The sequence below is a fragment of the Corylus avellana genome, chromosome 8 (genome assembly GCF_965113065.1).
Source record: "Corylus avellana chromosome 8, dhCorAvel1.hap1.2, whole genome shotgun sequence".
Lineage (NCBI taxonomy): Eukaryota > Viridiplantae > Streptophyta > Magnoliopsida > Fagales > Betulaceae > Corylus > Corylus avellana.
This window is the reverse complement of record NC_142497.1, coordinates 53996-78920: the sequence shown is the minus strand read 5'-3', so window position 1 is coordinate 78920 and position 24925 is coordinate 53996. Positions and strand designations below refer to the sequence as shown.

General features: G+C 37.5%; 2 protein-coding genes across 2 annotated transcripts; both read left to right on the top strand.

The window, feature by feature from the left end:
* Nucleotides 1-6096: 6096 nt before the first annotated feature.
* LOC132163666 (gibberellic acid methyltransferase 2-like) lies at nt 6097-7919 on the top strand. Its single transcript, XM_059574034.2, has 3 exons — nt 6097-6648; nt 6931-7224; nt 7550-7919. Exons 1-3 carry the CDS (start codon nt 6097-6099, stop codon nt 7910-7912), a joined length of 1209 nt encoding a protein of 402 aa, XP_059430017.1. The 3' UTR covers nt 7913-7919.
* Nucleotides 7920-21116: 13197 nt separating this feature from the next.
* On the top strand, nt 21117-23345 carry LOC132164160 (L-ascorbate oxidase homolog). Its single transcript, XM_059574596.1, has 3 exons — nt 21117-21460; nt 21598-22710; nt 22825-23345. The coding sequence occupies exons 1-3, from the start codon at nt 21213-21215 to the stop codon at nt 23123-23125; spliced, it is 1662 nt and encodes a 553-aa protein (XP_059430579.1). The 5' UTR covers nt 21117-21212; the 3' UTR covers nt 23126-23345.
* The last annotated feature ends 1580 nt before the right edge of the window (nt 23346-24925 follow it).

Sequence of the window (24925 nt, the reverse complement as noted above, 5' to 3'; positions counted from 1 at the left end):
GGCCTCAGGGTAGAATGAAGATTCCAATTGAATGATTGGCCACGTGTTAAAAATGGAATTTATTGACCGACGTGTCAATGTCAAGATTCATTTTCATACTTGGTATAAAAGAAAGAGAAATGCTGGAATTAATAAGTTTTTTATATTTAAATGACAGGGTTTGAAATTCGAAGTCCTTTAAATATTTGAGCGGTGAACATAACTAAGAACACTCACACTAAGAACACTCACATTAGTTTATGCAAAATAGCTAATTAAAACTTACTTTATCTAGTTTAGTTAATGAGTTTTAAAATATACCATACATCTGATTATCTTTTTATTATTATTATTTTTTTATTTTTTTAATCTATACCATTTAAATATTATTATCATTTTATAAAGATTGTATTTTTTTAAAAGATCATATTTTTCAACTTTTGGAAAAAGAGAAATCTAGAGAGATAAATAATAAGAGACAATTTTGAGAAAATAGGGATATGAAGAGAGAAATAGAAATAGTGGGAGTGTTTAATATATTGTTGAATATATTGAGAGCGAAAGAAGGAGAGAGAGAAGAGAGAGAGCGGAAGAATATAAGGACTATATTGTATTCTCTTCTATGTTTTGATATGTTTACATAGCGCTCTATTTATAGAGAGAATAAGTAGTGGGCAAAAAACCTAGACTAAACCCTATAACATATAAGGCAACATAATAGAATAATATCAAATATTCTAATATTCCCACTCAAACTCAAGGTGTAAGCTTGGATTTGAAAAAAAGGAGAAATAAAGGGAATTTTTTTGTTTTTTTGGGTTCGCAGGAAAAGTCGTCGAAATGGTGGCGGCCGGAGGTGAAGGATGGCGGCTGCTGGGTGCCGACAGTGGCTGCTGGTGGCAGTGACTTGGGCTGGAGCATTATTGGATTGAGCTTGATGGGTTGAGACTGGGAATGGAGCCTTATAGGATAGGCTAGATTGGACCGATTACATGGGCCAGAATTAGCCGAAACCTATGGACCGTTGAATGAGTTGGTCTGACCCGAAATGATGTGAGCTGGGTCTAACCTAGTGGACTGGGTTGACAGCTTTGGACAGGGTTGGAGGCAATAGATGGGTCGGTCACATGGGCCTAGTTGGCCAAACCCGAGGACCAGCTGAAGAGGGTCTGACTCGAGTGATTGATTGGATGGGACCGGTTAGGGTTGTGAAACCCAGTGGACCGAATCAACTTGAGACCCTTTGGGTCGGGTTGAGACTAAATTTATTGGGCTGGCTGGAAACTGGTTTTAAACCTGATGACCTAGTTAGAAATCGGTTTTGGACCGGGTTGGAGGGCGTGAAAGCACGCCTAAAGAGATATTAGGCCCGTGGGAGGCTAATGGAATGCAATAACGATGCGTGGAGGGGCATAGAATGTAGCAATGACACTTGGAGGCTCGTGGAATGGCCGACAGCATCTCCAAGAGGCGCATTGGAGTGTGTGCAACATCGAAATAGGTTGAAATTGCATAGATCCATCGATCTGGGGCTAAGAAACCACTTTTGGTGGTTTTTTTTTTAGGGGTGGCAAAATGAGCAATCGGGTAGACCCGATTAAGACCCGTTAAGTCCCGTGACCCGATTACCCAAGACATGAACACGACCTGTTTAGCTAATCGGGTTAACGGATCTGACACGAAAAATACATGGGTAACCCGACACGACCCGTTTAACATAACTGGGTAAGATCGGGTAGACACGACCTAACATGACCCATGCGCTAAACAGGTAACCCAACCCGACCCGATTAAAAATACCTATATGAAATTCTGAATTGGAAGTTAGCTGCCATCACAGAGATAAATTGAGAATAAGAAAAAAGTAAGCATAAAAGAAGAAAAAAGTGAGACAATGGAGACAAAGTGGAGCCGGAGAGAGAGGCGCGGCTGAGTCGGGGGAGAAGAGGTGCAAAGCAAATATTTTTAGATGAGAGAGGGAGATACAGCCGAGAGGGAGAATCGGGAGATACAGCCGAGAGGGAGAAAGGGAGAATCGCTGAATCGGGAGATAGTAGATACAACTGAGAGGGAGAGAGGGAGATACAGCCGAAAGGGAGAGGGAGAGCCGGAGAGGGAGAGAGGAGAGATAGTCTGTGACTGAGGTGACTCCGGTCGTCGGTTTGGGTTTGTGGGGGGGGGGGGGGGGGGGGCTGGCGGCTGCTGTGCTGGGGTAGTGCTGTGCGGCACCGTAGTGGGGTATTGGGGTGTGAAGAAAATGTGACTCTGTGTTAGACTTTTAGTGTTTAGGGTTAGTGGGTACTGGGTACCTTGAACAGCTTACACGACACAGTACACACTCAGTTTTTTTTTTAAATTTTTTTTTAAAATTTTAAATTTATTTATTTTTTAATTTAAATGGGTGATGGGTCTGGCGAGTCGACCAGCGGACTCGTCGGGTCGACCCGCCAGACATGAATTTAATCGGGTCTTAATCGGATAGACCCGATTAAGACTCAAACATGATAAGCCCAAACTCAATACCTGCTAACTTCGTGTCGTGTTCGTGTCAGGTTCGCGGGTCGTATCAAAATTGCCGGCCCTAGTTTTTTTGGCTAAAAGAAGTCACTGTGGCGGTGCGTGAGATGCGTGGAGAAACTGTCAGTGGCGCGTGCAGCTACCAGTGGTGATGGGTCTTCCATAGATCGGTAGATCTATACCTCGTAAGCTTGATTTTAATATTATTTTTCCAGATTGTGCTACGATGAAGGCATAGAAGAGATTGACAAGTTAGCGGGAGATTGGGATGGTGAGATCGCCGGAGAGAACATCGAAAAACATCAATGACGTTGAAGGCTATAAGAAAGTGGCTTTGATACCATGTTAAATATATTGTTGAATATATTGAGAGCGGGAGTAGAGAGAGAGCAGAAGAATATAAGAACTACATTGAATTATCTTCTATGTTTTGATATGTTTACATAGCTCTCTATTTATAGAGAGAGAAAAAGAAGTGGGCAATGAATCTTAGTCTAAACCTTAGAACATATAAGGTAGCATAATAGAATAATATCAAAGCTTTCTTGAGCACACACATGATGAAGAGTATTAAATTAATGATTAAGTGACTAAATTTACTTTTTTTTATCAATTTAAGCTTTTGAGACAAATAATGATTTAACAAGGAGAAAATTTTGAAAAAAAAGAGATGTAGAGAAAGAAATAATATATTAATGAAATGAATGTGTGAACAGGTTACATGTAGTAGTGTTCACAATTGCAACATGTAGCGATGTTTACAAATGCAAAAAAAATATATATATATTTTGTATTTGAGACGCATAATTCAATACTGATAATTTTTTTAATATTTTACTTATTTATTTTTGATAAAAATAAGAAACGGATGAGCCAAAATAAGTAAGGCACATAATTTTCAATCTTCCTGCTGGAAGAAAATCCTTGAGGGACTATTTTTTAAAAATTTTTTTAAAAAATATTTTGGGAGGGGGTGCGGGGTAGGGGTTGGTTGTATCATGTATATATTCCAGATGGGTCACAGCCATGTTGATGGCAACTATTCTATTCAAAGGGATTGTCTGACAGACAGTCCCAGTTGAATGATGGAGATTGATAAATGGTAATTCTTCCCTGTGAAACTGAACCGCATGTAACCCGATCCGTGAAACTCAATGGTTGGATTTCATTCAACAGTCAGCAGTCAGCTAGCAGTCTGTGGGGTTCTGATGCTACAGGTATGGCCTCTCTGAATCCGACTGTGTGAAGACTGTTTGTCCCCATGAGTCCCATCAATGAAACAACTGAAAAAGCTTCCTCTCCTACCATTTAGTACTACCACTTTTTCTTCGTAAACCCTAAACCCTTCTTTTCTTCATAAAAAAGATAGGTAGGGGTCTACCGGTCCCTACTTCAGTTCATTTCCCAGGATTTTAAACATTAACTCAGGAATGACACTCGGCGCATCCTCACTCCCTCCTTCCCACCCCCCATTTCCCAGGATTTTAAACATTAACTCAGGAATGACACTCGGCGCATCCTCACTCCCTCCTTCCCACCCCCCCCCTTTAATTCCCCAGAAAAAAATATATATATTTACTACAATAATTTTTATTATATTAAATTTCTTCTCTCCTAACTAATGTGCAACTCAAAGGGTTCGCATACGTACAAGTAATACATGCATATAATATAATATAAAGGCTGCCCTACATTAATTTGGCTGGACCACTATAACAGATAAGATTATTATTTATTTATTAAAAAAAGAAAGAAGAAAAAAAGAGAACCACCTCTTTAGGTGGACCACTTTATTGCCTTTCACTTGTACCCGTAGTTATTTTGTGATGTATACTTGCCAGTCCCTCAGATATATAGACTGTGAGGTCTCTTTCCTTCTTAAGGATTTAGGACCACCTCTCTCTCTCTCTCTCTCTCTCTCTCTCTCTCTCTCACACAGCCATACTCGGGGGACCCAATTTTCTCGTTCAGCCTTCTGAACAAGGATATCCCACTTCTTTGAATAATGATTGTCCTTGCTACGTAGGCATCTTTACACTGATAGGAACAATACAATCCAACCAAGAACTATATATATATATATATATTCCCTTCAATTCTTTGCTCAACTTCACATTTTTGACATAACTAGAAGCAAATGTATTGTAAAATTTCAAATGATTAAATTTATAATTTTTTATAAAATTAAAATTTTAAAATAAGTGATATTTAAGTGATTAATTATTATTTTTTTTATCAACTTAAAATTTTAGACAAGTGATACTGGTGTGAATTTTTTAAAAAAGATGTACAGTAAAATTCCAAGAGGAAAAACAATATGTAGAGATAAAATTTTGGATTTTTTTTCTCCCCCTTTACAGGGCCAATTTTTGCATCTTGTTGAATGTTTTTGAGTTGATAAACTGCACCACAGAAGCAACAGAATGTCTCTTTTGACACCTATCAGCCTATCACTCTCTTTTGATAATTCTTCTACGAAAACTAATTCTAATGTAAACTTATATAATGCTACATGTTTTCTTAAGCCAAACGTAACACATCGAGAGACTGACAAGTCAAAGAGACCATCGGGGTGTCACTTACGACAGATACTCTGAAAGTGAAGTAAGGGGCGGCTCTTCCAATATGGGGTCCCACAACCCCAAAAGGTGTAAATACATACATACAGTTCGTTCCCAATATGCTGTAAGCCTGCAGTAAACATCCTACGCTACCCACAAACAAAAAATAAAGTAAAATAAACAAAAACAAAAACAATAAAAACAAGAAAATAAGAAGAAAGAACACCTGTAACATTCCAGATTTATCTCACAAGCCCCCACCTCTCATCCCGTCATCCCGTGCAAGAGCGTGAGAATTAGGATGATATCATTATCATATGTTGGGAAGCTTATAGATCGATGCTAATACTAGAGAAAGATGTAGGTGTTAACGTTATTCGTTCCACGGAGAAGGATATATAAAATAAAAAATCTAAAGCTCGGAGAATAGAATGCGAATTTTGATTGGCTTTCATGATTTCAATACATGCAGTCCCCTTTAAAGTAGCATAGGTAATAATCATAAAGTCTAGGGTACGAAGAAACAAAAAGACTCTTGAAAGCTCTCCTACTGTATAGTCTCTTTACCCTTTGTGACCTCAACTATCTCCCTTCATTGCTCAAATAAGTTCACTTGGGACACCAAGGCATGCATCAGATTAGCTAGGTCGGTTAGAAGTTCAAGATAAAAAGGGCATGCACGCCCGATTTTGTTTAAGAGTTTGCTTGGTTGTGATTGTTTAAGAGTCGTCCTTTTGTGCTAGTTGGAGTTGGTTTTAGGTAATTAAGAAAACCGTGTTACAAAAAAAAGAAAAGAAAACCATGTCCAAGATAAAAAGGGCATGCACGCCAGAGTTTGTTTAGGAGTTTGCTTGGTTGTGATTGTCTAAGAGTCCTTTTGTGCTAGTTGGAGTTGGTTTTAGGTAATTAAGAAAACCATAAACCCGTATGGTATGGTTTAAATAGGTGTATATATATATATAAAGCTTGTGGGTTTTTACTCAAGCCCTGAGTGGAGTAGTTGTTCTTTTATTTTTCCTTCGTCTGTTCATTAGAGAGGATGAAGGAATCAATTGCCATATCTACCAATAGAGAGGCTTTAGAGCCCGAATACAAGTACTGCTTGCAGACATGGGCCGGAGGCCTTGATAGATTTCTTAGTATGCAAGGTGGAGATGATGACGGCAGCTATGCAAAGAATTCAGAAGCTCCTGCATCTGCAATCACCATATGTAAGCCATTGTTCTTAGTGGCTATACAATCTCTGAAACTTTTTAGGAGAGAGGAGGAAATGGATTCTGTAAGAATAGCTGACTTGGGTTGCGCAACTGGGTACAACACCTTAGCCACAATTGACATGGTTGTTGAGAGTCTAAGACACCGATACATCCAAGAGTGTGGGTTGGAGCCCGAGTTTGAGGCCTTCTTCGCCGATCTCCCTTCAAATGATTTCAACTCTTTATTCCGGTCATTGCCTGCCGCCATGTTATCCGACGGCAAAACAAGGCGATATTTTGCTGCCGGTGTGCCTGGATCATTCTATGGTCGCCTCTTTCCTAAAAGAAAGCTTCATGTCGTGGTTAGCTTAAGTGCTTTACAATGGCTCTCCAAGGTGACTCTCTGACCCAATATACTATTCCATTGATATCTCGCGAAATTGTCCTAAAATAGTTTCCTCTACTTCGTGTCGTGTTGGTTGTGACAGAAAATACATATACTTCATCTAACATCTCGCTGTATGGTGTTGAGTACTGGCACCAAGCTAGGACTCGATCTGGAACTATATATAAATAAACCAAACCTACGTGATAATTAAACTGACTATATATATATATATATATATATATATATATATATATATATATATATATTCTTTTTTCATTCGATAAATCAGATACCAGATGAAGTGCTGGATAACAAATCACCAGCTTGGAACAAAGGGAGAGCGTGGATTGATGGAGCAAAGGGAGAGGTAGTTGAAGCCTATGCGAAGCAATCCGAAGAGGATTTGGAGAGCTTTTTAAGATGCCGGAAGGAAGAGATTGTACGAGGAGGAATGCTGTTTATGGTAATGGGAGGAAGGCCTCGATCCGAGCAACCTGAGAATCAGTTAGGGGATCCAGACTCAAGAGCCAAGCACCCTTTTACAACTTCCATGGACCAGGCTTGGCAAGTCCTATTAAATGAGGTATCTGATCGATCATCGGCGAATTTATTTATATGTTATATATGGCTCCTCTCATTTACATCACATATATTCAATGCAAAGCGTATGCCCGTCATATCATCACTTTTTGCCTTTTTCCACATTTTCTTCTTTGTTTCTGTCTTTCCTTTATGCATTTTTTTCTCACAGCGCGCAATTCTTCGTTATCACAAGCACACCACCATTTGTAATCTGTTAGACCCAACACCAATTAATATTCACATCTTGATATTGATCACTTCTTTTTCTTTCCTTCCCCCCAAAAAAAAATAAAATAAAAATAAATAAATAAATAAATGAATGAAAGGGTTTGATAGACGAGGAGACCAGAGACGGGTTCAATATTCCGGTATACATGAGAAGCACGGAGGAGGTTGAGAGGGGAATAAAGAGATGTGGTGGGTTTGAGATACAAAGGATAGAGTACCAGAAGATAGTGGAGCATTCAGAGGAGAAGCATGAGGAGTGGATCAAGGATCCGGTTTCCTATGGGAGAGCCAAAGCAAACCTTGTCCGTGCCACCCTGAGGCCCATAGCAGAGACCCACCTCGGTCCCTACCTCTCTGAGGAGTTGTTCAAGCGCTATGAGAACCGGGTTTCTTCTGATACTGTCCTCCTCCATAAGACTTGTTTCTATGGTGTTATTATTGCTTGTGCAATTAGAAAGTGATCAAACTAAAAACACCATTTAATTCGCTCCCCCATTGTATCACCGAGAGATGTAGAAAAAGCAATAAACACACCGGGCCGGTAATGTTTGACATACAACGACTGGCCGATGCCCATCTCCATGGTCCTATATTCGGTTGTAATTCATCTTTCAGTTACTTCTCTGTATGTTTCAGCTAATATATGACATCTTTCCCTTTTTTGGTTTAACGAAACACACGCTCACGGATCCGGATCCGGATCCTGGTCCAAAGTCCAAAATGGACGAGAGAGTATTCGAGACTAGAATTTTTTAAAAGAAATCTTAAGGTCAAATAGGATATCCCTCCTTGTAATAAAAAAATTAATAAATTATTATTTAAAGTTTTATATATATTATTTTTGCCTTAAGGGGTGGTTGGCCACCTCATTTTTGCTCTAGGGATGGTCGAAGCCACCACAATGTTTGCCTTTTAGGGTGGTATAGCCAGCCCCGAAGGCAAACACTGTGGTGGCTTCAACCATCTCATGGCCCTTGGGGTGGTAAAAGGGCCAAATTGTTTTTATTTTTTATTTTTTTAAAAAAGGGATTTGCCTTTAGGGGTGGCCGACCCAAGACCCATAAGGTGGTTCGGTTACCACCAAAGGCCGGTTTGGAGTGGCCGAAGACATTCTTATGGCCTTTGGGGGTGGTGCGACCAACCCCAAAGGCAAATTTCATTTTTGTTTTTTTTTTTTTTTTTTTTCATTTGACCCTTAGAGGCTAGGTGGACGAACCACCCCCAAAGCTCTTGGGCAGTGATTTGGCCACCCCTAGATAAAATAGGGGTGGCCCGCCATCCCTATGGCCAAGATAGGGTGGCCAATCACCTTATTATTAATTTTAATTATTTTTTTATTACCATGACATGTTTCATATTTGTGGTCTTAAGATTTCTTGTAAATCCTAACCATTAAGTAGATACCGGTTTATTTTGAACCGAAAAGGATCCGAATTCCCTGCACACGTACACATGTTTACTTTCTCGGTATGTTTCAGCTATATATATATATATATATATATATATATATATACCCACACACGAGCTAAAATCATAGTGACCTATCATAAGTGACAGTACGTCATGAGGAAATACAAGTGCATGTGGATATGTTAAAAGATAAATTTTAAGGAAAAAAAGGAACCCAAAAAAAAAAAAAAAGTTTCAGAAGAGTAACGGAAACTCTTTGAGGATGTGCTGGCTAGTTGTAATCATTTGCTTTGACAAAAAGGAAGATAATCGGAATTCTCAATGGAAATTTATTGTGTTTTCAAAATATCAGCTCTAAGTTGCAGAAAAAGCTAATGATCGACTATGCGAAAGGATGTTTTGCATTCATGGAAAAACTACCACTTATAGGAATGGGGACTAAACGGAAATGTAAAGAAGGTGTTTGTAAAAATGCATGAGAGAAAGGTTTCCTTCGTATTGCATTTTCGAGAACAGTATTGCTGTACTTATACATGTACATCAACCAGCCCCAATTCAAAAATAAGATTATAACCACATGAAATTGAGATTTTCAAATTCAAACATCCTATTAATTATTGCCTGCAAGCTTAGAAGAACGAAAATCTTCGCGGAGTATTTGAGAAAACTTTTTTGATTTGATAATAATTCAATTCAATTTATGTTTTACATTTCAAACTAACATGTATATAGAAGAGAAATACTTGTAGAGAAAATAAACATAATCCTAATAAGGAAAAGAAATAAAGTCCTAATCAAATAAAATCTTAATATAAAATAGAAAATTAAATATAATTAACAATTAACTAGAATCATGACAAATCTTTCATTTTGTATTTCAATTTTTTGAGAATGAGTAAAATTTTAATCAAATGCGTTACTCCAATATTAATTTTGACATTTTTCTTATTTTCTTTTTTCATGAAAAATATGGGTAAATGTCATCGTACGCCACTTGTTTAGCAAGTTAACCTTATATGAAGTGTTGTTTGGAGATGGCTTGGATGGGTGTCGATCATTATCAGAATTTCTCTTATCTGGTGGGTTGTTGTGACTATCATCTTTATCTGATTCAATACACCCTTTCAAACACAACAATAAGATTATTATTAATTTTGTTTTTGTGAGCAAATAAGGAAAATGTTACAATGAATCGAAAAACTGAAAAATGGTGGGCTCCCCAACAACAAACCAAAAACAAAAATACAATGCAGCAAATAGAAACAAATAATAGAAAATCGGCCAAACAATGACCCAATCCTCTGGATCTTGGTGAACATACTACGAAATGGCACCACTAAATGGTGTTTGACGTCGGCAAGAAGCTAACCGATTTGGAATCTCCAACAACCACCAAGAGAAAGTTGTCAAAGGAGAGACATTGTATTTCCATCAGGATCCGAAGAAGAGGATAGAACATACTAGTTTCCGGAACAAAAAGTCTCCAACCCAAGATCACACCACAAAAGTACATGGAAACTATAATCCAAGTAAGCAAAAAAGAACAAAAAAAAAGCGGAATAATAAAGTAAAATATAGAAAATGACAAATGCACCATAAAACAGGAGTTACGGTGGAAGATGGCGGCAAAGGATCAGAATGAGGGAGCGAGTCACGTGGTAGTCACACATCGGTGAGTGAGATCCACTTGTGGGCGTGTGGTTGCTAGATGGAGAAAGGGAGGGTAGCAGAGAGGCCATGGAATATGGTGGTGAGGCACGTCTGAGGTTTGAACTTGTAGATGAGGTTGATAGATTGGACCTAAAGAAGACCAAAACTAAAAATCCCTTTAGATCTGAGAACTAGCCATTGTATGTGAGCGGGGTGAGGATTTCGAGTGGTGTGGTGTGGCGCAAAACGCGGGTGGAATTTGGCGTGGAATAGGGAGAGCAATAGTCGTGTTAAATGGAGTGAAAGCTATCTAGGAGAGAAAGGAAAACCGTGCAGTGGAAAGGAAGGAGAAAAAGGAGAGGAGGGAAGAGTGGGAAGTGTTGGACATAATTTTGGATGGTGCAAAATATTCTTGTTGATACTAAACCATATTAATCCGAAAAATAATAATAAAATAAATAGAATGCAATTGAATAAAATTAGAGTAAGGAAAGATCTTACAATACTATAGAACTATGTAAGAGCGTTGTCCTTAAATATTGATTCATATATCTCGGAGTATATAACTTTGTGTAATTGAATTTCTTCACACGCAACTTCCTAATATATATATTAGTGCACTTTGGTAAACTCCCTTTTCTTTTTAACTTGTGAATGCCTTGTGTTACTTTTTGTAAATGAAGAGAATCTTCAAGATAATTTATGACCAAAGGTCAAAATGTTTTGAATTTTTTCTCTTAATTCGAATGAATAATCAAAAGAGTAATGCTCGTGTGTCCCTCAAAGATGATGTGAACATTAGAAAATTAAGGAGAAAATCCACTTTACCTCCCTGAAGTTTTAGGGGTTTTCCAATTTGAACCCCAAAGTTTAAAAAGTGGCAATGTACCCCTCCAATGTTTCAAAAATTTTCAATTTAAACCTTCCATTACAATTTCCGTTAAATTGGACAGAAATTTTTTTTAAAAAAGCCCAAGGGTAATTATGTAATTTTAGAGATTTCCGTCCAATTTAACGGAAATTATTAACGGAAGGTTTAAATTGAAAATTTTTGAAACATTTTTTTTGGGGGGGGGGGGGGGGGGTACATTGCCACTTTTTAAACTTTGGGGTTTAAATTGAAAAACCCCTGAAACTTCAAGGGGGTAAAGTGGATTTTTCCCGAAAATTAATTTACAATAATCAAACGGTGAAACCAAATTTAATGACCCAACGGTCAAAACCGTTAAACCAATTAAAGTAGAGTTTTGTTTTTCTTCAGTAAAACTCATGAAAAAGTTTTAATATCAAACATACAAATGTTCGAAGCAATTGTTATGACCATTAATTACAAAATGTTTGTAACAGTACAACAGAAGGGAGGAGAGAGGAGAAGATGTCCATCTCTCCTCCCTTGGAGAGCATAGATGGTGGTGGAGCTGGGAGGCCTCACAAGGAGGAGGAGAAAGACCTTACTCTAGAGTAAAGGTGGAGTCTCTCTCCCTAAAAAGATGATAGAGTGGATTCCAACAGTAAGATATGAATGTTGAGTTTGTCATGTAAGAAATGAAATCTGGTGGAGATCAGTGGCTTGGCGAGTATATCTATAATTTGGTCTTTGCTTGAAATAAAACAAACATCCAAGGTTTAGCTTCCAACCTTAACCCTGAAAAAAATGGGTTTTTGATCTCGATATGCTTGGTTCAAGCATGAAAAGCAGGATGGAAGGTGAGATAAGTTGCTCAAATACTGTAGCACCAGAGAACTGAGGGTTGAGATAGAAAAATCTCAAGCATCTTAAGAAAGGATGGAAACCAAATTAATTCAGCAATGGTGTTTGCTAATGTTTTATACTCAGACTCAATGTTAGACCTTTTTTTTTTTTTTTCCTAATAGAAAGAGGGAAAGGTTACAAAGGAGGATCTTTCCCATTCTTGATCCTGATGGAAGATAGAATGGGGGATCCTGTGAGAATGCTACCAAACACCAGGTGGGTAGCTGCCCATTTTGCTAAAGCGTGTGCACGATAATGTGTTGCTTGCTAGAGCTCCAAGATAACAGACTGGGGCCGAGATAAACACAATACCCACTAGAATGCCAATCATTTGAACAATTGGCTGAGTTTGAACATGGAAAATAATCATTTACACAATTTTTCTCTTTTGGAACCATATACTCTCCTTTTAAAAAAAAAATAATAATAAAAAAAATACCATAGCATTTAATTATGTTGAATAATAAACTTGATTTTAATAATATTTAGTTGAGTCTTTTCATTTCATATTTTCATATGTTACTAAGTGAGTTGGAGATGTTGTGTCTTTTAGTTTTTCAAGAGTTATTTTACATATGAGTTACATGAGAGTTATATGAGATGTAAATGAATGGAGTTATTGTGAATAAGTTAGAAGAGTCATTTGTATCCTATAAATACCCATGTAAGCAAGTTATTCTATCAAGTTGAATAGAGTTGAATAGCCATCTTCCTATTTTGTGTTCTCTCTTACTCAGTGTTATTTCCAATTTTCAACAAAGTGGTATCAGAGCCACAGTTTCTAGATCCTAGAGAAATGGCCAATTCAACATTCCCATTTAAATTTCCTCACATTTCCTAAGACAATTTTGATAATTGGTGCATTCGCATGAAGGCATTGTTTGGATTGCAAGATGCTCGGGAGATTGTAAAAAAAGGCTACGATGAGCCTAGTGATGAAGTTCCTTTGAGTCCTAATCAAAGAGAGGCTTCTCAAAGACTTCTACAGAAGGATCAACAAGCTCTCACTCTTATTCATCAATTTTTGGATGAAGCAATGTTCGAGAAACTGGCGAATGCAACCACCTCCAAGCAAGCATGGGAGATTCTTTTATCAAGGAGTTAATAAAGTGAAGAAAGTTCGCCTTCAAAAATTAAGAGGTGAATTTGAAGTTTTGGGAATGAAAGAATCTGAGTCGATTGCGGATTATTTTTCAAGGGTGTTGGCCATAGTAAATCAAACAAAGAGATATGGAGAAAAATTGGAAGATGTTTGAGTCATTGAGAAGATCCTTCGTTCCTTCCAACAAAAATTTGACTATATCATTGTAGCTATTGAAGAGTCAAAAGATTTAGAAACCATAAGTATTGATCGACTCATGGGATCTCTTCAAGCCCATGAAGAAAGGCTCAACAAGAAGAAGGAAGAGCCATTGGAGCAAGTTCTAGCTACAAAACTCTTTTTCAAAAAGAAGGAAGAAGAGCAAGAAATGAGTCAAAGAGGACAAGGACGAGGATGTGGTCGTGGCCATGGTAGAGGAAGAGGTCCACATAATTGGAACTATTACGAAGAGAAAGGTCAAGCATCAAGAGAACGGTGAAAAAGAAATAATTGGAAGCAATATGGAAGAAGGTGTGATAAATCTCAAGCTAAATGCTATAATTGCCAAAAAATATGGTCATTATGCTTGGGAGTGTAGAAGCCATTCTAACAATGTTGAAGAGAAAGTCAATTATGTTTAAAATGAAGAAGCGGAGCCCACTTTGTTGCTAGCTTGTAGAGGAGAAAAAAAAAAAAAAAAAAATTATGGTGTCTTGACAACGCAGCAAGCAACCATATGTGTGGAGACAAAGACAAGTTTGTGGAACTTGATGAATCGGTGAGCAGGAATATAACTTTTAGAGACTTGTCTAAAGTTCCAATAAAAGGGAAAGGTACAATCTTGATTCGCTTGAAAAATGGAGGACATCAATTTATTACAAATGTTTATTTTGTTCCATGTATGAAAAGTAATATTTTGAGCTTGGGACAATTCTTGGAAAAAGACTATGAAATTCATATGAAAAATCGTAGTCTTTTACTAAGAGATGACAAGAAAAATTTGTCTCCAAGAGATAGCTCAATCGACTTGGACAACATCTAATGAAACAAAAGTCACTAGTTTGAGTCCCCCTCCTCCCCTTTTGTGCGGACATGTCAAAAAAAAAAAAAAAAAAAGGACAAGAAGAATTTAATAGCCAAAGTTCCCATGACAAGCAATAAAATGTTTTTATTAAATATTCAAACGGATGTGGCTAAATGTTTCAAGACTTGCTTGAAAGATTCATCTTGGATTTGGCATTTGAGATTTGGGCATGTAAATTTTGGAAGATTAAAATTGTTGGCACAAAAGAAGATGGTGAATGACTTGCCTTCTATTAATCAACCAAATCAACTTTGTGAAGGATGTCTTGTTGGCAAACAATTCCAGAATTTTTTTTCAAAAGAATCTACTACAAGAGCAAATGAGCCGCTTCAACTTGTTCGTACGGATGTTTGTGGTCCAATTAAGCTATCTTCATTCGGTAAAAATCGATATTTCCTTCTTTTCATTGATGATTTTAGTCGAAAGACTTGGGTCTATTTTGTAAAGGAAAAATCTCAATTTTTTCAGGTTTTCAAAAAATTCAAAGCCTTTGTGGAGAAACAAAGTGGCTATTGTATTAAATCCTTGAGATCCGATAGAGGAAGCGAATTCACATCTAATGAATTTAAAGAATTTTGTGAAGCAAATGGAATTTGTCATCCTTTAATGGTTCCAAGATCACTACAACAAAATGGTGTTGGTGAAAGGAAGAATAAGACAATTCTCAATATGGCTCGAAGCATGTTGAAGACAAAAAGAATGCCTAAAGAGTTTTGGGTGGAAGCTATTGATTGTGCTGTATATATATCAAATTGTTGTCCTATAAGATGCCTATGGAACAAAACACCACAAGAAGCATATAGCGGAAGAAAGTCCAGTGTTTCTCATTTGCGAGTTTTTGGAAGCATTGGCTATACATACATACCGGATCAAGAGAGGTCCAAGCTTGATGATAAAAGCAAAATGTACATTTTCATAGGCTATGACTCAAGTTCTAAAGGCTACAAGCTTTAGAATCCAAATTCCGGTAAAATTGTCATTATTAGAGATGTGGAGTTTGATGAAGAAGACTTTTGGGATTTGAGCATTCAAGAAGAAGAAAAATATGAATTCTTTCCTTTTCTTGAAGAAGAAGAAGAGTCAAGAAACGAAGAACCCACTATACCTTCTCCATCTCCAACAAATTCTAGTACATCATTGTCATCATCTTCAAGAGGGAGTTCTAGTGAAATGCCAGCTTATATGGCTCATAATAGCTACATTTAGCTATTTTGAGCTTTTTTTTTTTTTTTTTTTTTTTTTTTTCCAACAGTTTAACTCCAAAGTAGTTAAAGCAGACATTTTGCTATAGTGAATAACACAATTTTGCTATTCACTGTAGCACACTAGATGATTATTTTATTATTTTTGCAATTATTACTTTTTATTGTTTAATTTTTCTCCCTCGTCTTCTGTAGTGACCCTAGGTCAGATTCGGTCGGGCTGGTTTTTCTCCCTCGCCTTCTGTAGTGACCTTAGGTCAGATTTACCATGCTACTAAAGATGTACATCATTAGTAGCATGGGCCACCCGAGGTCAGATTCGGTCGGGCTGCTAGTGTTATGGACAATAGCGTACAATGGTCGGGGCACAGGCATTGTATTACAGGTCCCTCGGGATAGTTCCAACCCTGCTTAGAAAAGATAATATCTCGGGTAAACCATACTGTTGAACTATTTACTATTACTCATGATTATAACATGTATTATATCTTTATTGCATCCATGGACTGTCATACCTAAATTGTTGCATTATTTACCAAACAGAGTTCATTACTAAAGTGGTATGGGTATTATGTGCATTAACTCTCACTAAGTCCTACTTACCTCCCTTTTATTTCTCCTATGATGTACAAATTGCATGGTTTAGCTAGCTTAGAAGATGATGCCTACAGACTGGACTTGGGTGATTGCTCAGGATTTGATTAGAGTCATTTTTGAAGATTTAGATCCAGTTTGGCTAAAATCCATGTGGGATGATGGATGAATCACATGGGTGGATATGATAGAAATTGTCATCTCTTTGGCATTATTTAAAATTAGGCGTTGATCTTATTACTTTATTGCAAGACAATTATTTTTTGAGTCTGTAATATGTTTATTTTGATAGCTGGTCTTCGACCAGTACATTCAGGAGATCTATTTATGTTATGATGATTTATCTTTACTCTGGTGATTGTGCTTTTGGCTTATGGTTATTGCTTTCTATTCCTGTAGTTTAAAAGTCTTTCGCTGTATTCTCTCATATAGGAGAAGTTAAGATCCCTAAGTCTTGTTCAGTAAGGGATGTAGGCTGGGAGACGAACCATGGAGTCAATTACCAGTTAATTGATTTTCACGGGGCGTTACACCTTCTCTCTCTCTCTCCCTCGATGCTCCTTCCCTCTCCTTTGTTTCCCTTCTTTTCCATCACTTTCTCAAGAAGACAACGCCATTTGCCACGTTTGTTTCTCACCATTCATTGCCAAATCGAGAGCTCCATCTACATAGACTTGCTCTCCTTCTCCCCCCCCCCCCCCTCTCTCTCTCTCTCTCTCTCTCTCTCCCCTGCCCACACAACAATGGCGTTGCTGTCCTCACTCTCCTTCCTCATTTTCGCCTCATCCCACAAACAGAACACCCATTCAACATAACGATTCTCTTAAATGATTTGTTGCAAGCACCCAAACTTTCCCATACCCAACCAAATATGATTGGGCATATCCTTCTAGAGATCAACCAATTTGCATACTATAGCAACACTAGGGTTCATGCTTATGCGATTTCTGTCTCTATTCCTTGAGAGTTCCCGACAAAGGTCGTCCGAACCTTCGTTTATCTAATTCACAATCTTTCGTCTTCCATTCTTTCTGGCATTTCTCTTTGGTGCTCCCAAAATCGAAAGCGAAACCCCCCAACAAAATCATCCATAGTCAGTCCCTTCACCACATAAATCCAAAAACCCAACAAAGTTACAAACTATACGAAGAAAAGGTAAATCTGTTGGAGTCTGGTTTCAGAGAGAGAAGAAAAGTTGCGGGTTAAAAACAATAAAAATGGTGTTAAAAATAATATTTAAAAGAAGTAGATAGTTGAATAGATAATCTGTTGGAGTTTGTATTGAAAAATTAGTAGCTAAAATACAAAAATATGAATTTTGAGTAACTAAAATACATATTATTGCTGGAGATGCTCTTAGGCGAGTTGTAGTAGGAGGTGGGTCTTAAAGATGGTGAGACACCCCATGTGAGACATACCCACATAGTGCAGGTTAGAGGTAGCACCATTGTTGTTGCAGAAGTGTTTGACATCCGGTCTTTTTCAAGAAATTTCTCTCGAGTTCCCATAGACAGAGCCAAATTGTTAGAACAATTTACCATGGGTTGGGGGATTATTCGAATGGTTGATCATGGGCCAAAGCAGTGTTTCGACGTACTCGTAAGGAATGGGAAGAGACAGGCATAAGAGCTTGCTGGAGTGGGCTTACATGGGATATCTCTGATACCCAAGTCAGTATATTCGTGAAGAGGAGAGGGGAATATTATTGGAGAATAGTTGAGAGATAATGAGAGTCCAACAAAAGCATTTTACCTATTGTTGGCCCCTTTTTATAGGTGATGCGCTGTAGCAGTCATTTGGGTGGCATGTTGTGGTTGGAGGTGACGTCACATCTCTTGTTGGGCCTTTGATAAGGAATGTGTTGTAAAATTTTATTATACTTGCAAGAGCACGAACCATACAAAAGTATAGTCTAGCAAGCATGCACAAAGTCAAACTCAAAGGGACTTGTGTAAATGTAGGAAAACTAATCAAATCTAAACTAAATAATCATAATCTAGTTCAACAAGAAGGTGATTGTCATGTAATAAAAAATAAAACTAAGCATGCAATTAAACTAAACAAGAAATAATGGAAATAACAAACTATCATAAGAAAAGAATCAAGGTTTTGGAATCCACGTCATTAATTCACAATAACATATATTCCTGATCATTGATTTTACCTAAATGCGTACATAATAATCTAGAAATCAATCTTATTACCATAGAAGATATCGATATTGAAACCCTATACAAAAAAATCTAAAGCATGCTCTTCTTTGCTCAAAATTTTAAAACCAAACCATCAATTATATCTGTTAAGAACAAACAACAAGAGATATTTATCGAATTTTGAAATAAAAATTAAAAACCAAGTATTCAATCAATTAAGATGATCCTAAATCATGAGAAGAACACTATTGAATTGATATCAAGAATTCCATTGTTATCAATTGAGGTGAAGCAAGATCAATTTAATCATTAAAGAAAAAACCATTCTAGGTGAAATCAAATCTCATAAATAAACGTTGGTATTCATTAAAGAGCCTTCATCCTCAACCTTAGTTGAGGATTTTAGCCTCTCATGGAGTCAATGTACATGGAAGAATATAAAGAAAAAGATATGAAAGGAAAAGAATGAACGTGGATATCAGAAACACATCCTCCTTTGCAGCTGGTCTTCGCCTCCATTAAATCAATGTTTTTTCTTTTGTTTGGCCTCCGCTTCATGAATCCCCCATTTCCCACGATTTTGCTATCTTTTATAACCCAACCCCAGTAGAGAAACCCTAAAATGAGAAGGAAATTTTAGATGGAATTTCCCCATATTTTTGGGTTCATATTGCATGGCAATTTTGGAATATTAAACGTCCAAATTAGGAAAAATGCCATATGTGTTAGCTCAATCCAATGCTTGGGTCCAAAGTTATAGTTAAAACACTGATACATATATAGAATGACTCTCAATCCAAAATTGAATCAAACTTTTTTTTTTTTCTCTAATTAATGAAATTTTGATTGGCTGCTTTCCTTGATTGACTAGGCTCAAGTGCATTCTGTAGCCTATAGGTTTTCAAATTTAGGTTGGGTACAACTCACTTCATTTGGAGTCTGTCCTCATGTCTTGGATAAAGTCCATTAGCATATTAATGACGATTGCGTTATTGAGCTTAAAAAATACTTTTAGTATTTAAAAAGTTGTGCCAAACAAAAGCTAGCCTATTTGGTAAAAAATTTCAAAAGTACTTACTGACTTTTTTACTCTAAAAATGGCCAAAACACACTTTTGAAAAAAAGCTTAAAAATGTTCATTTTGCTAAACAAAAAAAACTTTTTTTTACTTAAAAACTCTATTTGTCAAACACAATCTAAACATGCTTTAAGCCTCGGTTACCTATAAAACATAGATAATTTATAATTAGTCATGAAATAACATAACTCGAAGACTAACAATGCACATATAAGAGTAATTTAATTAATATATTTATGCACAAGAGAATGATCGGGTTTCATAGTCTTAATCTAGCGACATTCATACCAATCCATAAAATTAGTAGGTGTATCCATGTCTAATGGTCATTGGGCCAGGTATTTGGGTTAGGCGGCCCAATGGGACTACCAGGTCTAACGAAAGAAAACATGCCGCCCCCCACAAGTGAAAGTAGTCAAAAGAAGGAACTTTGATTGATGTCGTTCGAAGCACCTCTCGAATTCTTTCCAGTGAAAATCACTGTTTGAACAATTGAACATCATTTTCATCATGCTATGAACGGGGTGGTCGGCCACCCCAGGTTGGGATGAGAGCATTTTTCCCAAACTCAAGGGGCCAAATAGGGTGGTCAAAACCTTTTCCAACGGGTTTGGGGGACTACCCCTTTGGCCCCCTAATTTGGTTGGAATGGAGTTACGAGCCAACTCTAATTTTTTTTCCTGTATTTTTTTTTTTTTTTTTTTTTAATTTTTTAATTTTTTTATAGGAAAAATGGGGTTATTTTCATCAACTAAAAATTCAGTACGTATGTGGGTCATTTTCCATTAAAGATGATAAAAATGACAAACGAATGGGCAACATTGCAAAAGTCAAAAACTTCGCGCATGTCGAGGGAGAGAAGATTTATTGCTACTTTTTAAACATTGAAGACAAAATCGAAAAAGTACCTATATTTAGGGAGGGGAAAAGTTTTCTAAAACCGTACATGTTCACAATTAGTACTCTTTAGCTATATTTAATTACTTTTGAACTTACTCATGGAAATTATTTATGAAGCTCCCCGAAAAGCTATAAAACAAATAATCTTTAGTATTATTTGAATATACAAACATTAACTATTAACTGTTATAGTACAAGAAAAGTTTCACACTAAAAACTAATATTGAATTCATGAACTTCCCTATATTTTACATATACATAATTATATTAACCAAACATGTACTAGAAGCAGTTTTCTTTAATCTCATTTCCCTTTTTAAGTGTAGTGAAAACTTCTAAAAAACCACATGCAAGAGACTCGCTTAGTTGGGTAACAAAGGGAACCAAAAGTGTTGCCCTTAACATTATTTATTATAAAAATGTTTTATCTTCCCTCTTTCTTTCTTCTAGTATTTATTTGGAAGAATATTTATATAGTTTCTATTTCTTCTCTTTTTTCCTTATAATTTATTTCAAAAAATATTTAAATAATATAAGAAAAGGATAAGAGAAGTTAAAGGAGTTTTCTAAATTTAAATAAAATCTAAGAGAAACTACTAATGAAACAAATTGAGAGGAAGGACGGAATGCAAGGGGCAAGAGAAAAGGGTTAGCTCAGAGAAGATTGCGGGAAGTTTGAATGGTTGAGAAATTTTCTGTGACATGTATAAAACGGAATGGGTGGCCGGTGGTCGTGAGGACGCTTGAAGAAGACCGAGTATCTTCTTCAGAAATAGGGACATATAGAAATTAAGTAGGCCAGAAAGGGTTGGTCAGAGGGACAGAGACAATATAGTTAGATAGAGAGGGGAGAAAGATGGGCGGGGTGATGTTTATATTGATGTTATGCCTCACAGCTGGGGCAATGTCAGGGGTCCGGGGTGAAGATCCATACCTCTTCTTCACATGGAACGTCACCTATGGCACCATCTCCCCGTTGGGAGTCCCCCAACAAGGCATTCTCATTAATGGACAATTTCCCGGACCCAATATCAACTCCACCACCAACAACAACATTGTCATCAACATCCACAATAACCTCCATGAGCCATTCTTGTTGACATGGTACACTTTCAAATTTCTTTACCTTTTTTCCCCTGTTGTCATGTTCCGACAAACATGAAGCATACAAATTATATATATAGCTAACATTTTCTCTCTTCTTTTCTGCGAAAATCGGCACTGATGTTTTGGTTTGGCAGGAGCGGCATTCAACATAGGAAGAACTCGTGGCAAGATGGAGTGCTTGGAACCATGTGCCCGATTCAACCTGGGACGAACTACACCTATCACTTCCAAGTCAAGGACCAAATTGGAAGCTACATCTACTATCCCACCACTGCCATGCATAAGGCAGCTGGTGCCTTCGGTGGCTTGCGCGTGAACAGCCGCTTGCTCATTCCTGTCCCGTATGCTGATCCTGAGGAAGACTACACCGTCCTCATTGGCGACTGGTACACCAAGGGTCACTCCACGCTCAGGAAATTCTTGGATAGTGGTCGCTCCCTAGGTAGGCCGGACGGTGTCCTTATCAATGGCAAATCTGCTAAGGGCGACGGCAAGGATAAGCCCTTGTTAACCATGAAGGCAGGCAAAACCTACAAATACAGGATTTGCAACGTTGGGCTTAAGAATTCTCTTAACTTCAGAATCCAAGGCCACACCATGAAACTGGTGGAGATGGAGGGCTCTCACACAGTCCAAAACACGTACCAATCCCTTGATGTGCACGTAGGGCAATGTTTCTCAGTTCTTGTCACTGCGGACCAAAAGCCCAAGGACTACTACGTGGTGGCCTCCACTCGGTTCACAAAGAACGTGCTTAGCGGTAAAAGTATTATACGCTACATTGGGGGAAAGGGCCCGGCCTCACCTGAGATCCCTGAGGCCCCTATAGGTTGGGCTTGGTCCCTTAACCAATTCCGAACCTTCCGCTGGAATCTTACTGCTAGTGCTGCCAGGCCCAACCCTCAGGGCTCCTACCATTACGGTGCCATTAACATTACCCGCACTATTAAGCTCGTGAACTCCGCCAGCAAGGTTGACGGCAAGATTCGTTATGCTGTCAATGGCATCTCCCACATCGACCCTCCCACCCCACTGAAGTTGGCCGAGTACTATGGAGTTGCAAACAAGGTTTTCAAATATGACACCATCCCTGATGACCCATCAGCAGTTGGAGGTGCACCCAAAGTCACTTCGGCACCGATTGTGTTGAACATGACTTTCCGTAACTTTATCGAGATCATCTTTGAGAACCATGAGAAGAGCATCCAATCATGGCATTTGGATGGATACTCCTTCTTCGCTGTCGCGTAAGTCATCGATCTCTACACTGTTAATTCCTTCCTTGATTAATGCTTTTTCAGACATACGGGTCGGTTGATGATGACTTGTGATTTTTGTTGACTAATAAAAATATATAATAGCATTGAGCCTGGGAGGTGGACCCCAGAACGCCGAATGAATTACAATCTTCTCGACGCTGTAAGCAGGCACACAGTCCAGGTATTCCCCAAATCATGGGCAGCGATCCTGTTGACAGTCGATAATGCTGGAATGTGGAACATAAGGTCCGAGATAGCGGAGAGGCGCTACCTTGGACAACAGCTCTATGCTAGCGTTCTCTCTCCTGCACGCTCGCTCAGGGATGAGTACAACATTCCAGACAATGCCTTGCTCTGTGGCATCATCAAGAACTTGCCCAAGCCCCCACCGTACGTCATCTAAATTGACCTCACCCCTCTGCCATTCCGCTGCACACACTGAAAGTACTGGTAACAAATTTGATGGAATGGAGTGGCTGATTTTGCTTGTATCAACCCTTTCCAAAATACAACGCAATATATATGGTGATATATTTTATACTGTCCCAATAGTGTTCCTTCGATGTAAGTTATATCATAATTATAATTTCATAATTATGAAATTTTCTTCAACGAATATTTTACTTTCGTGAGGAAATTAAAGCTAATTAAAGGCCTAATGAGTCGTCTCTATTAGTGCGAATTTTTTTATTGAAACCTATTGCAATGGCAACAAAAAGGTCAAAAAATGAAAAAGAGAGTGAGGGTTGGGCATCGACCGATCTGTGGTCAGAATTGCCAATTAAAACTTTTGATCACTAATTTTCCTTCCGAGCCGACTTGCACCCCAAGGGGGTTCAGAGTCGAGTTGGCACCAGCAATGCCAGCTTTTGGATGTTGGAAGTGAGCCTAGTCGACACATCTTAGATTTTAATTCCTGAATATAAAAGTCTTAATTTTAGAGATTAAGACTATATTATAATATTTTAGGATTAAATACACTTCAGTCTCCTGACATACACTACCAAAAAAAGGCCATTTCTTCACGTGGCAAACAGTGTTATTTTTTTGCCACGTCAGTAAATGCTGACGTGCCAAAAGTGACACGTCAACAAATTATTTACTGACGTGTCAAAAGTTGCAAGTCAACATTTACTGACGTGTTGAAAACAACACGTAAGTATTTCCTGATGTGTCATAATTGACACGTCAGTAAATTTGAACCCAATTTAATTTGACATCATTTAAAAATTAATAACTAATTGATTTATTATTTACTGAAGTGTCAAATACAGACACGTCAGTAAATAATGACGTGCTATACTGACACGTCAATAAATTTCTGACGTGTCATTTTGGAACGTCAACAGTTAGTGACGTGTCAAAGTGACACGTCATTAATTATTGACGTGTCAAAGTGACACGTCATTAATTATTGACGTGTCACTTTGGCACGTCACTAACTATAATATATATTTAGATTTTATATATATAAGATAAAATAAAAATTAAGAGGCTAAAATAAAAATAGTTGGTAATTTGGGGGCTAAATTATATTTTTCGCCATATATATTGTGTGTGTGTGTTTCAATTGAACCTTATTATACGCTTTCCAAAATTTCACGTGTGTTAAAGAGAAAAGACGTTTATTAAAGATGACTTTTGAAAAGAAAGAATAGATTTAAGATGGAATCACGTTATTGCCATTAATGTTGCATGGTGATATTAAAAGGGCAAATGCTTTTTTGCATTCTCCTCGCCATCTACTCACCATATCCTCTCTCTTGAATATTATTTATTATTAAGATTTTAGAAGAGGGAAGATGGTGGGAAGATAGTGCAGAGAATGTATTGTAACAAATCTCGATTAAAAGTGGGTTAGAGTCTCTGGTGATTAGAGATCCCAATATTGAAAGAAAAGAATAAAAGTTAAAGAGAAAAGTCGAGTGGTTAGAGTCCTTTATCAAGGTGATTAGAATTCCCTAATCGAGTGGCTAGAGTCCTTTTTCCTCATTCAATAAAAAAAAAAAAAAAAAAAAAGCTGCTAACCGTGGAGTTAGTGTCCTCTAGAAAGTTGAGGGTTTTGAGTCCCTGAGAGAAAGGTAAGAAATAACTGAAGAAAGAAAAAAAGAAAAAAAGAAGAAGATTCAGCTTTGTAATTTGTATATGTAAATGTATAATGAGATTTCTATGATTTACAGCTTTATGATCTGTTTTACTGCTT

Bases quoted from the DNA above. Each gene is read 5' to 3' on its own strand.
- LOC132163666 (XM_059574034.2), top strand. From the start codon at position 6,097: ATGAAGGAATCAATTGCCATATCTACCAATAGAGAGGCTTTAGAGCCC. The intron at 6,649-6,930 runs GTGACTCTCTGA...TCGATAAATCAG, and splicing joins CTTTACAATGGCTCTCCAAG to ATACCAGATGAAGTGCTGGA. The intron at 7,225-7,549 runs GTATCTGATCGA...AATGAATGAAAG, and splicing joins GGCAAGTCCTATTAAATGAG to GGTTTGATAGACGAGGAGAC.
- LOC132164160 (XM_059574596.1), top strand. From the start codon at position 21,213: ATGGGCGGGGTGATGTTTATATTGATGTTATGCCTCACAGCTGGGGCA. The intron at 21,461-21,597 runs GTACACTTTCAA...TTGGTTTGGCAG, and splicing joins GAGCCATTCTTGTTGACATG to GAGCGGCATTCAACATAGGA. The intron at 22,711-22,824 runs GTAAGTCATCGA...AATATATAATAG, and splicing joins TACTCCTTCTTCGCTGTCGC to CATTGAGCCTGGGAGGTGGA.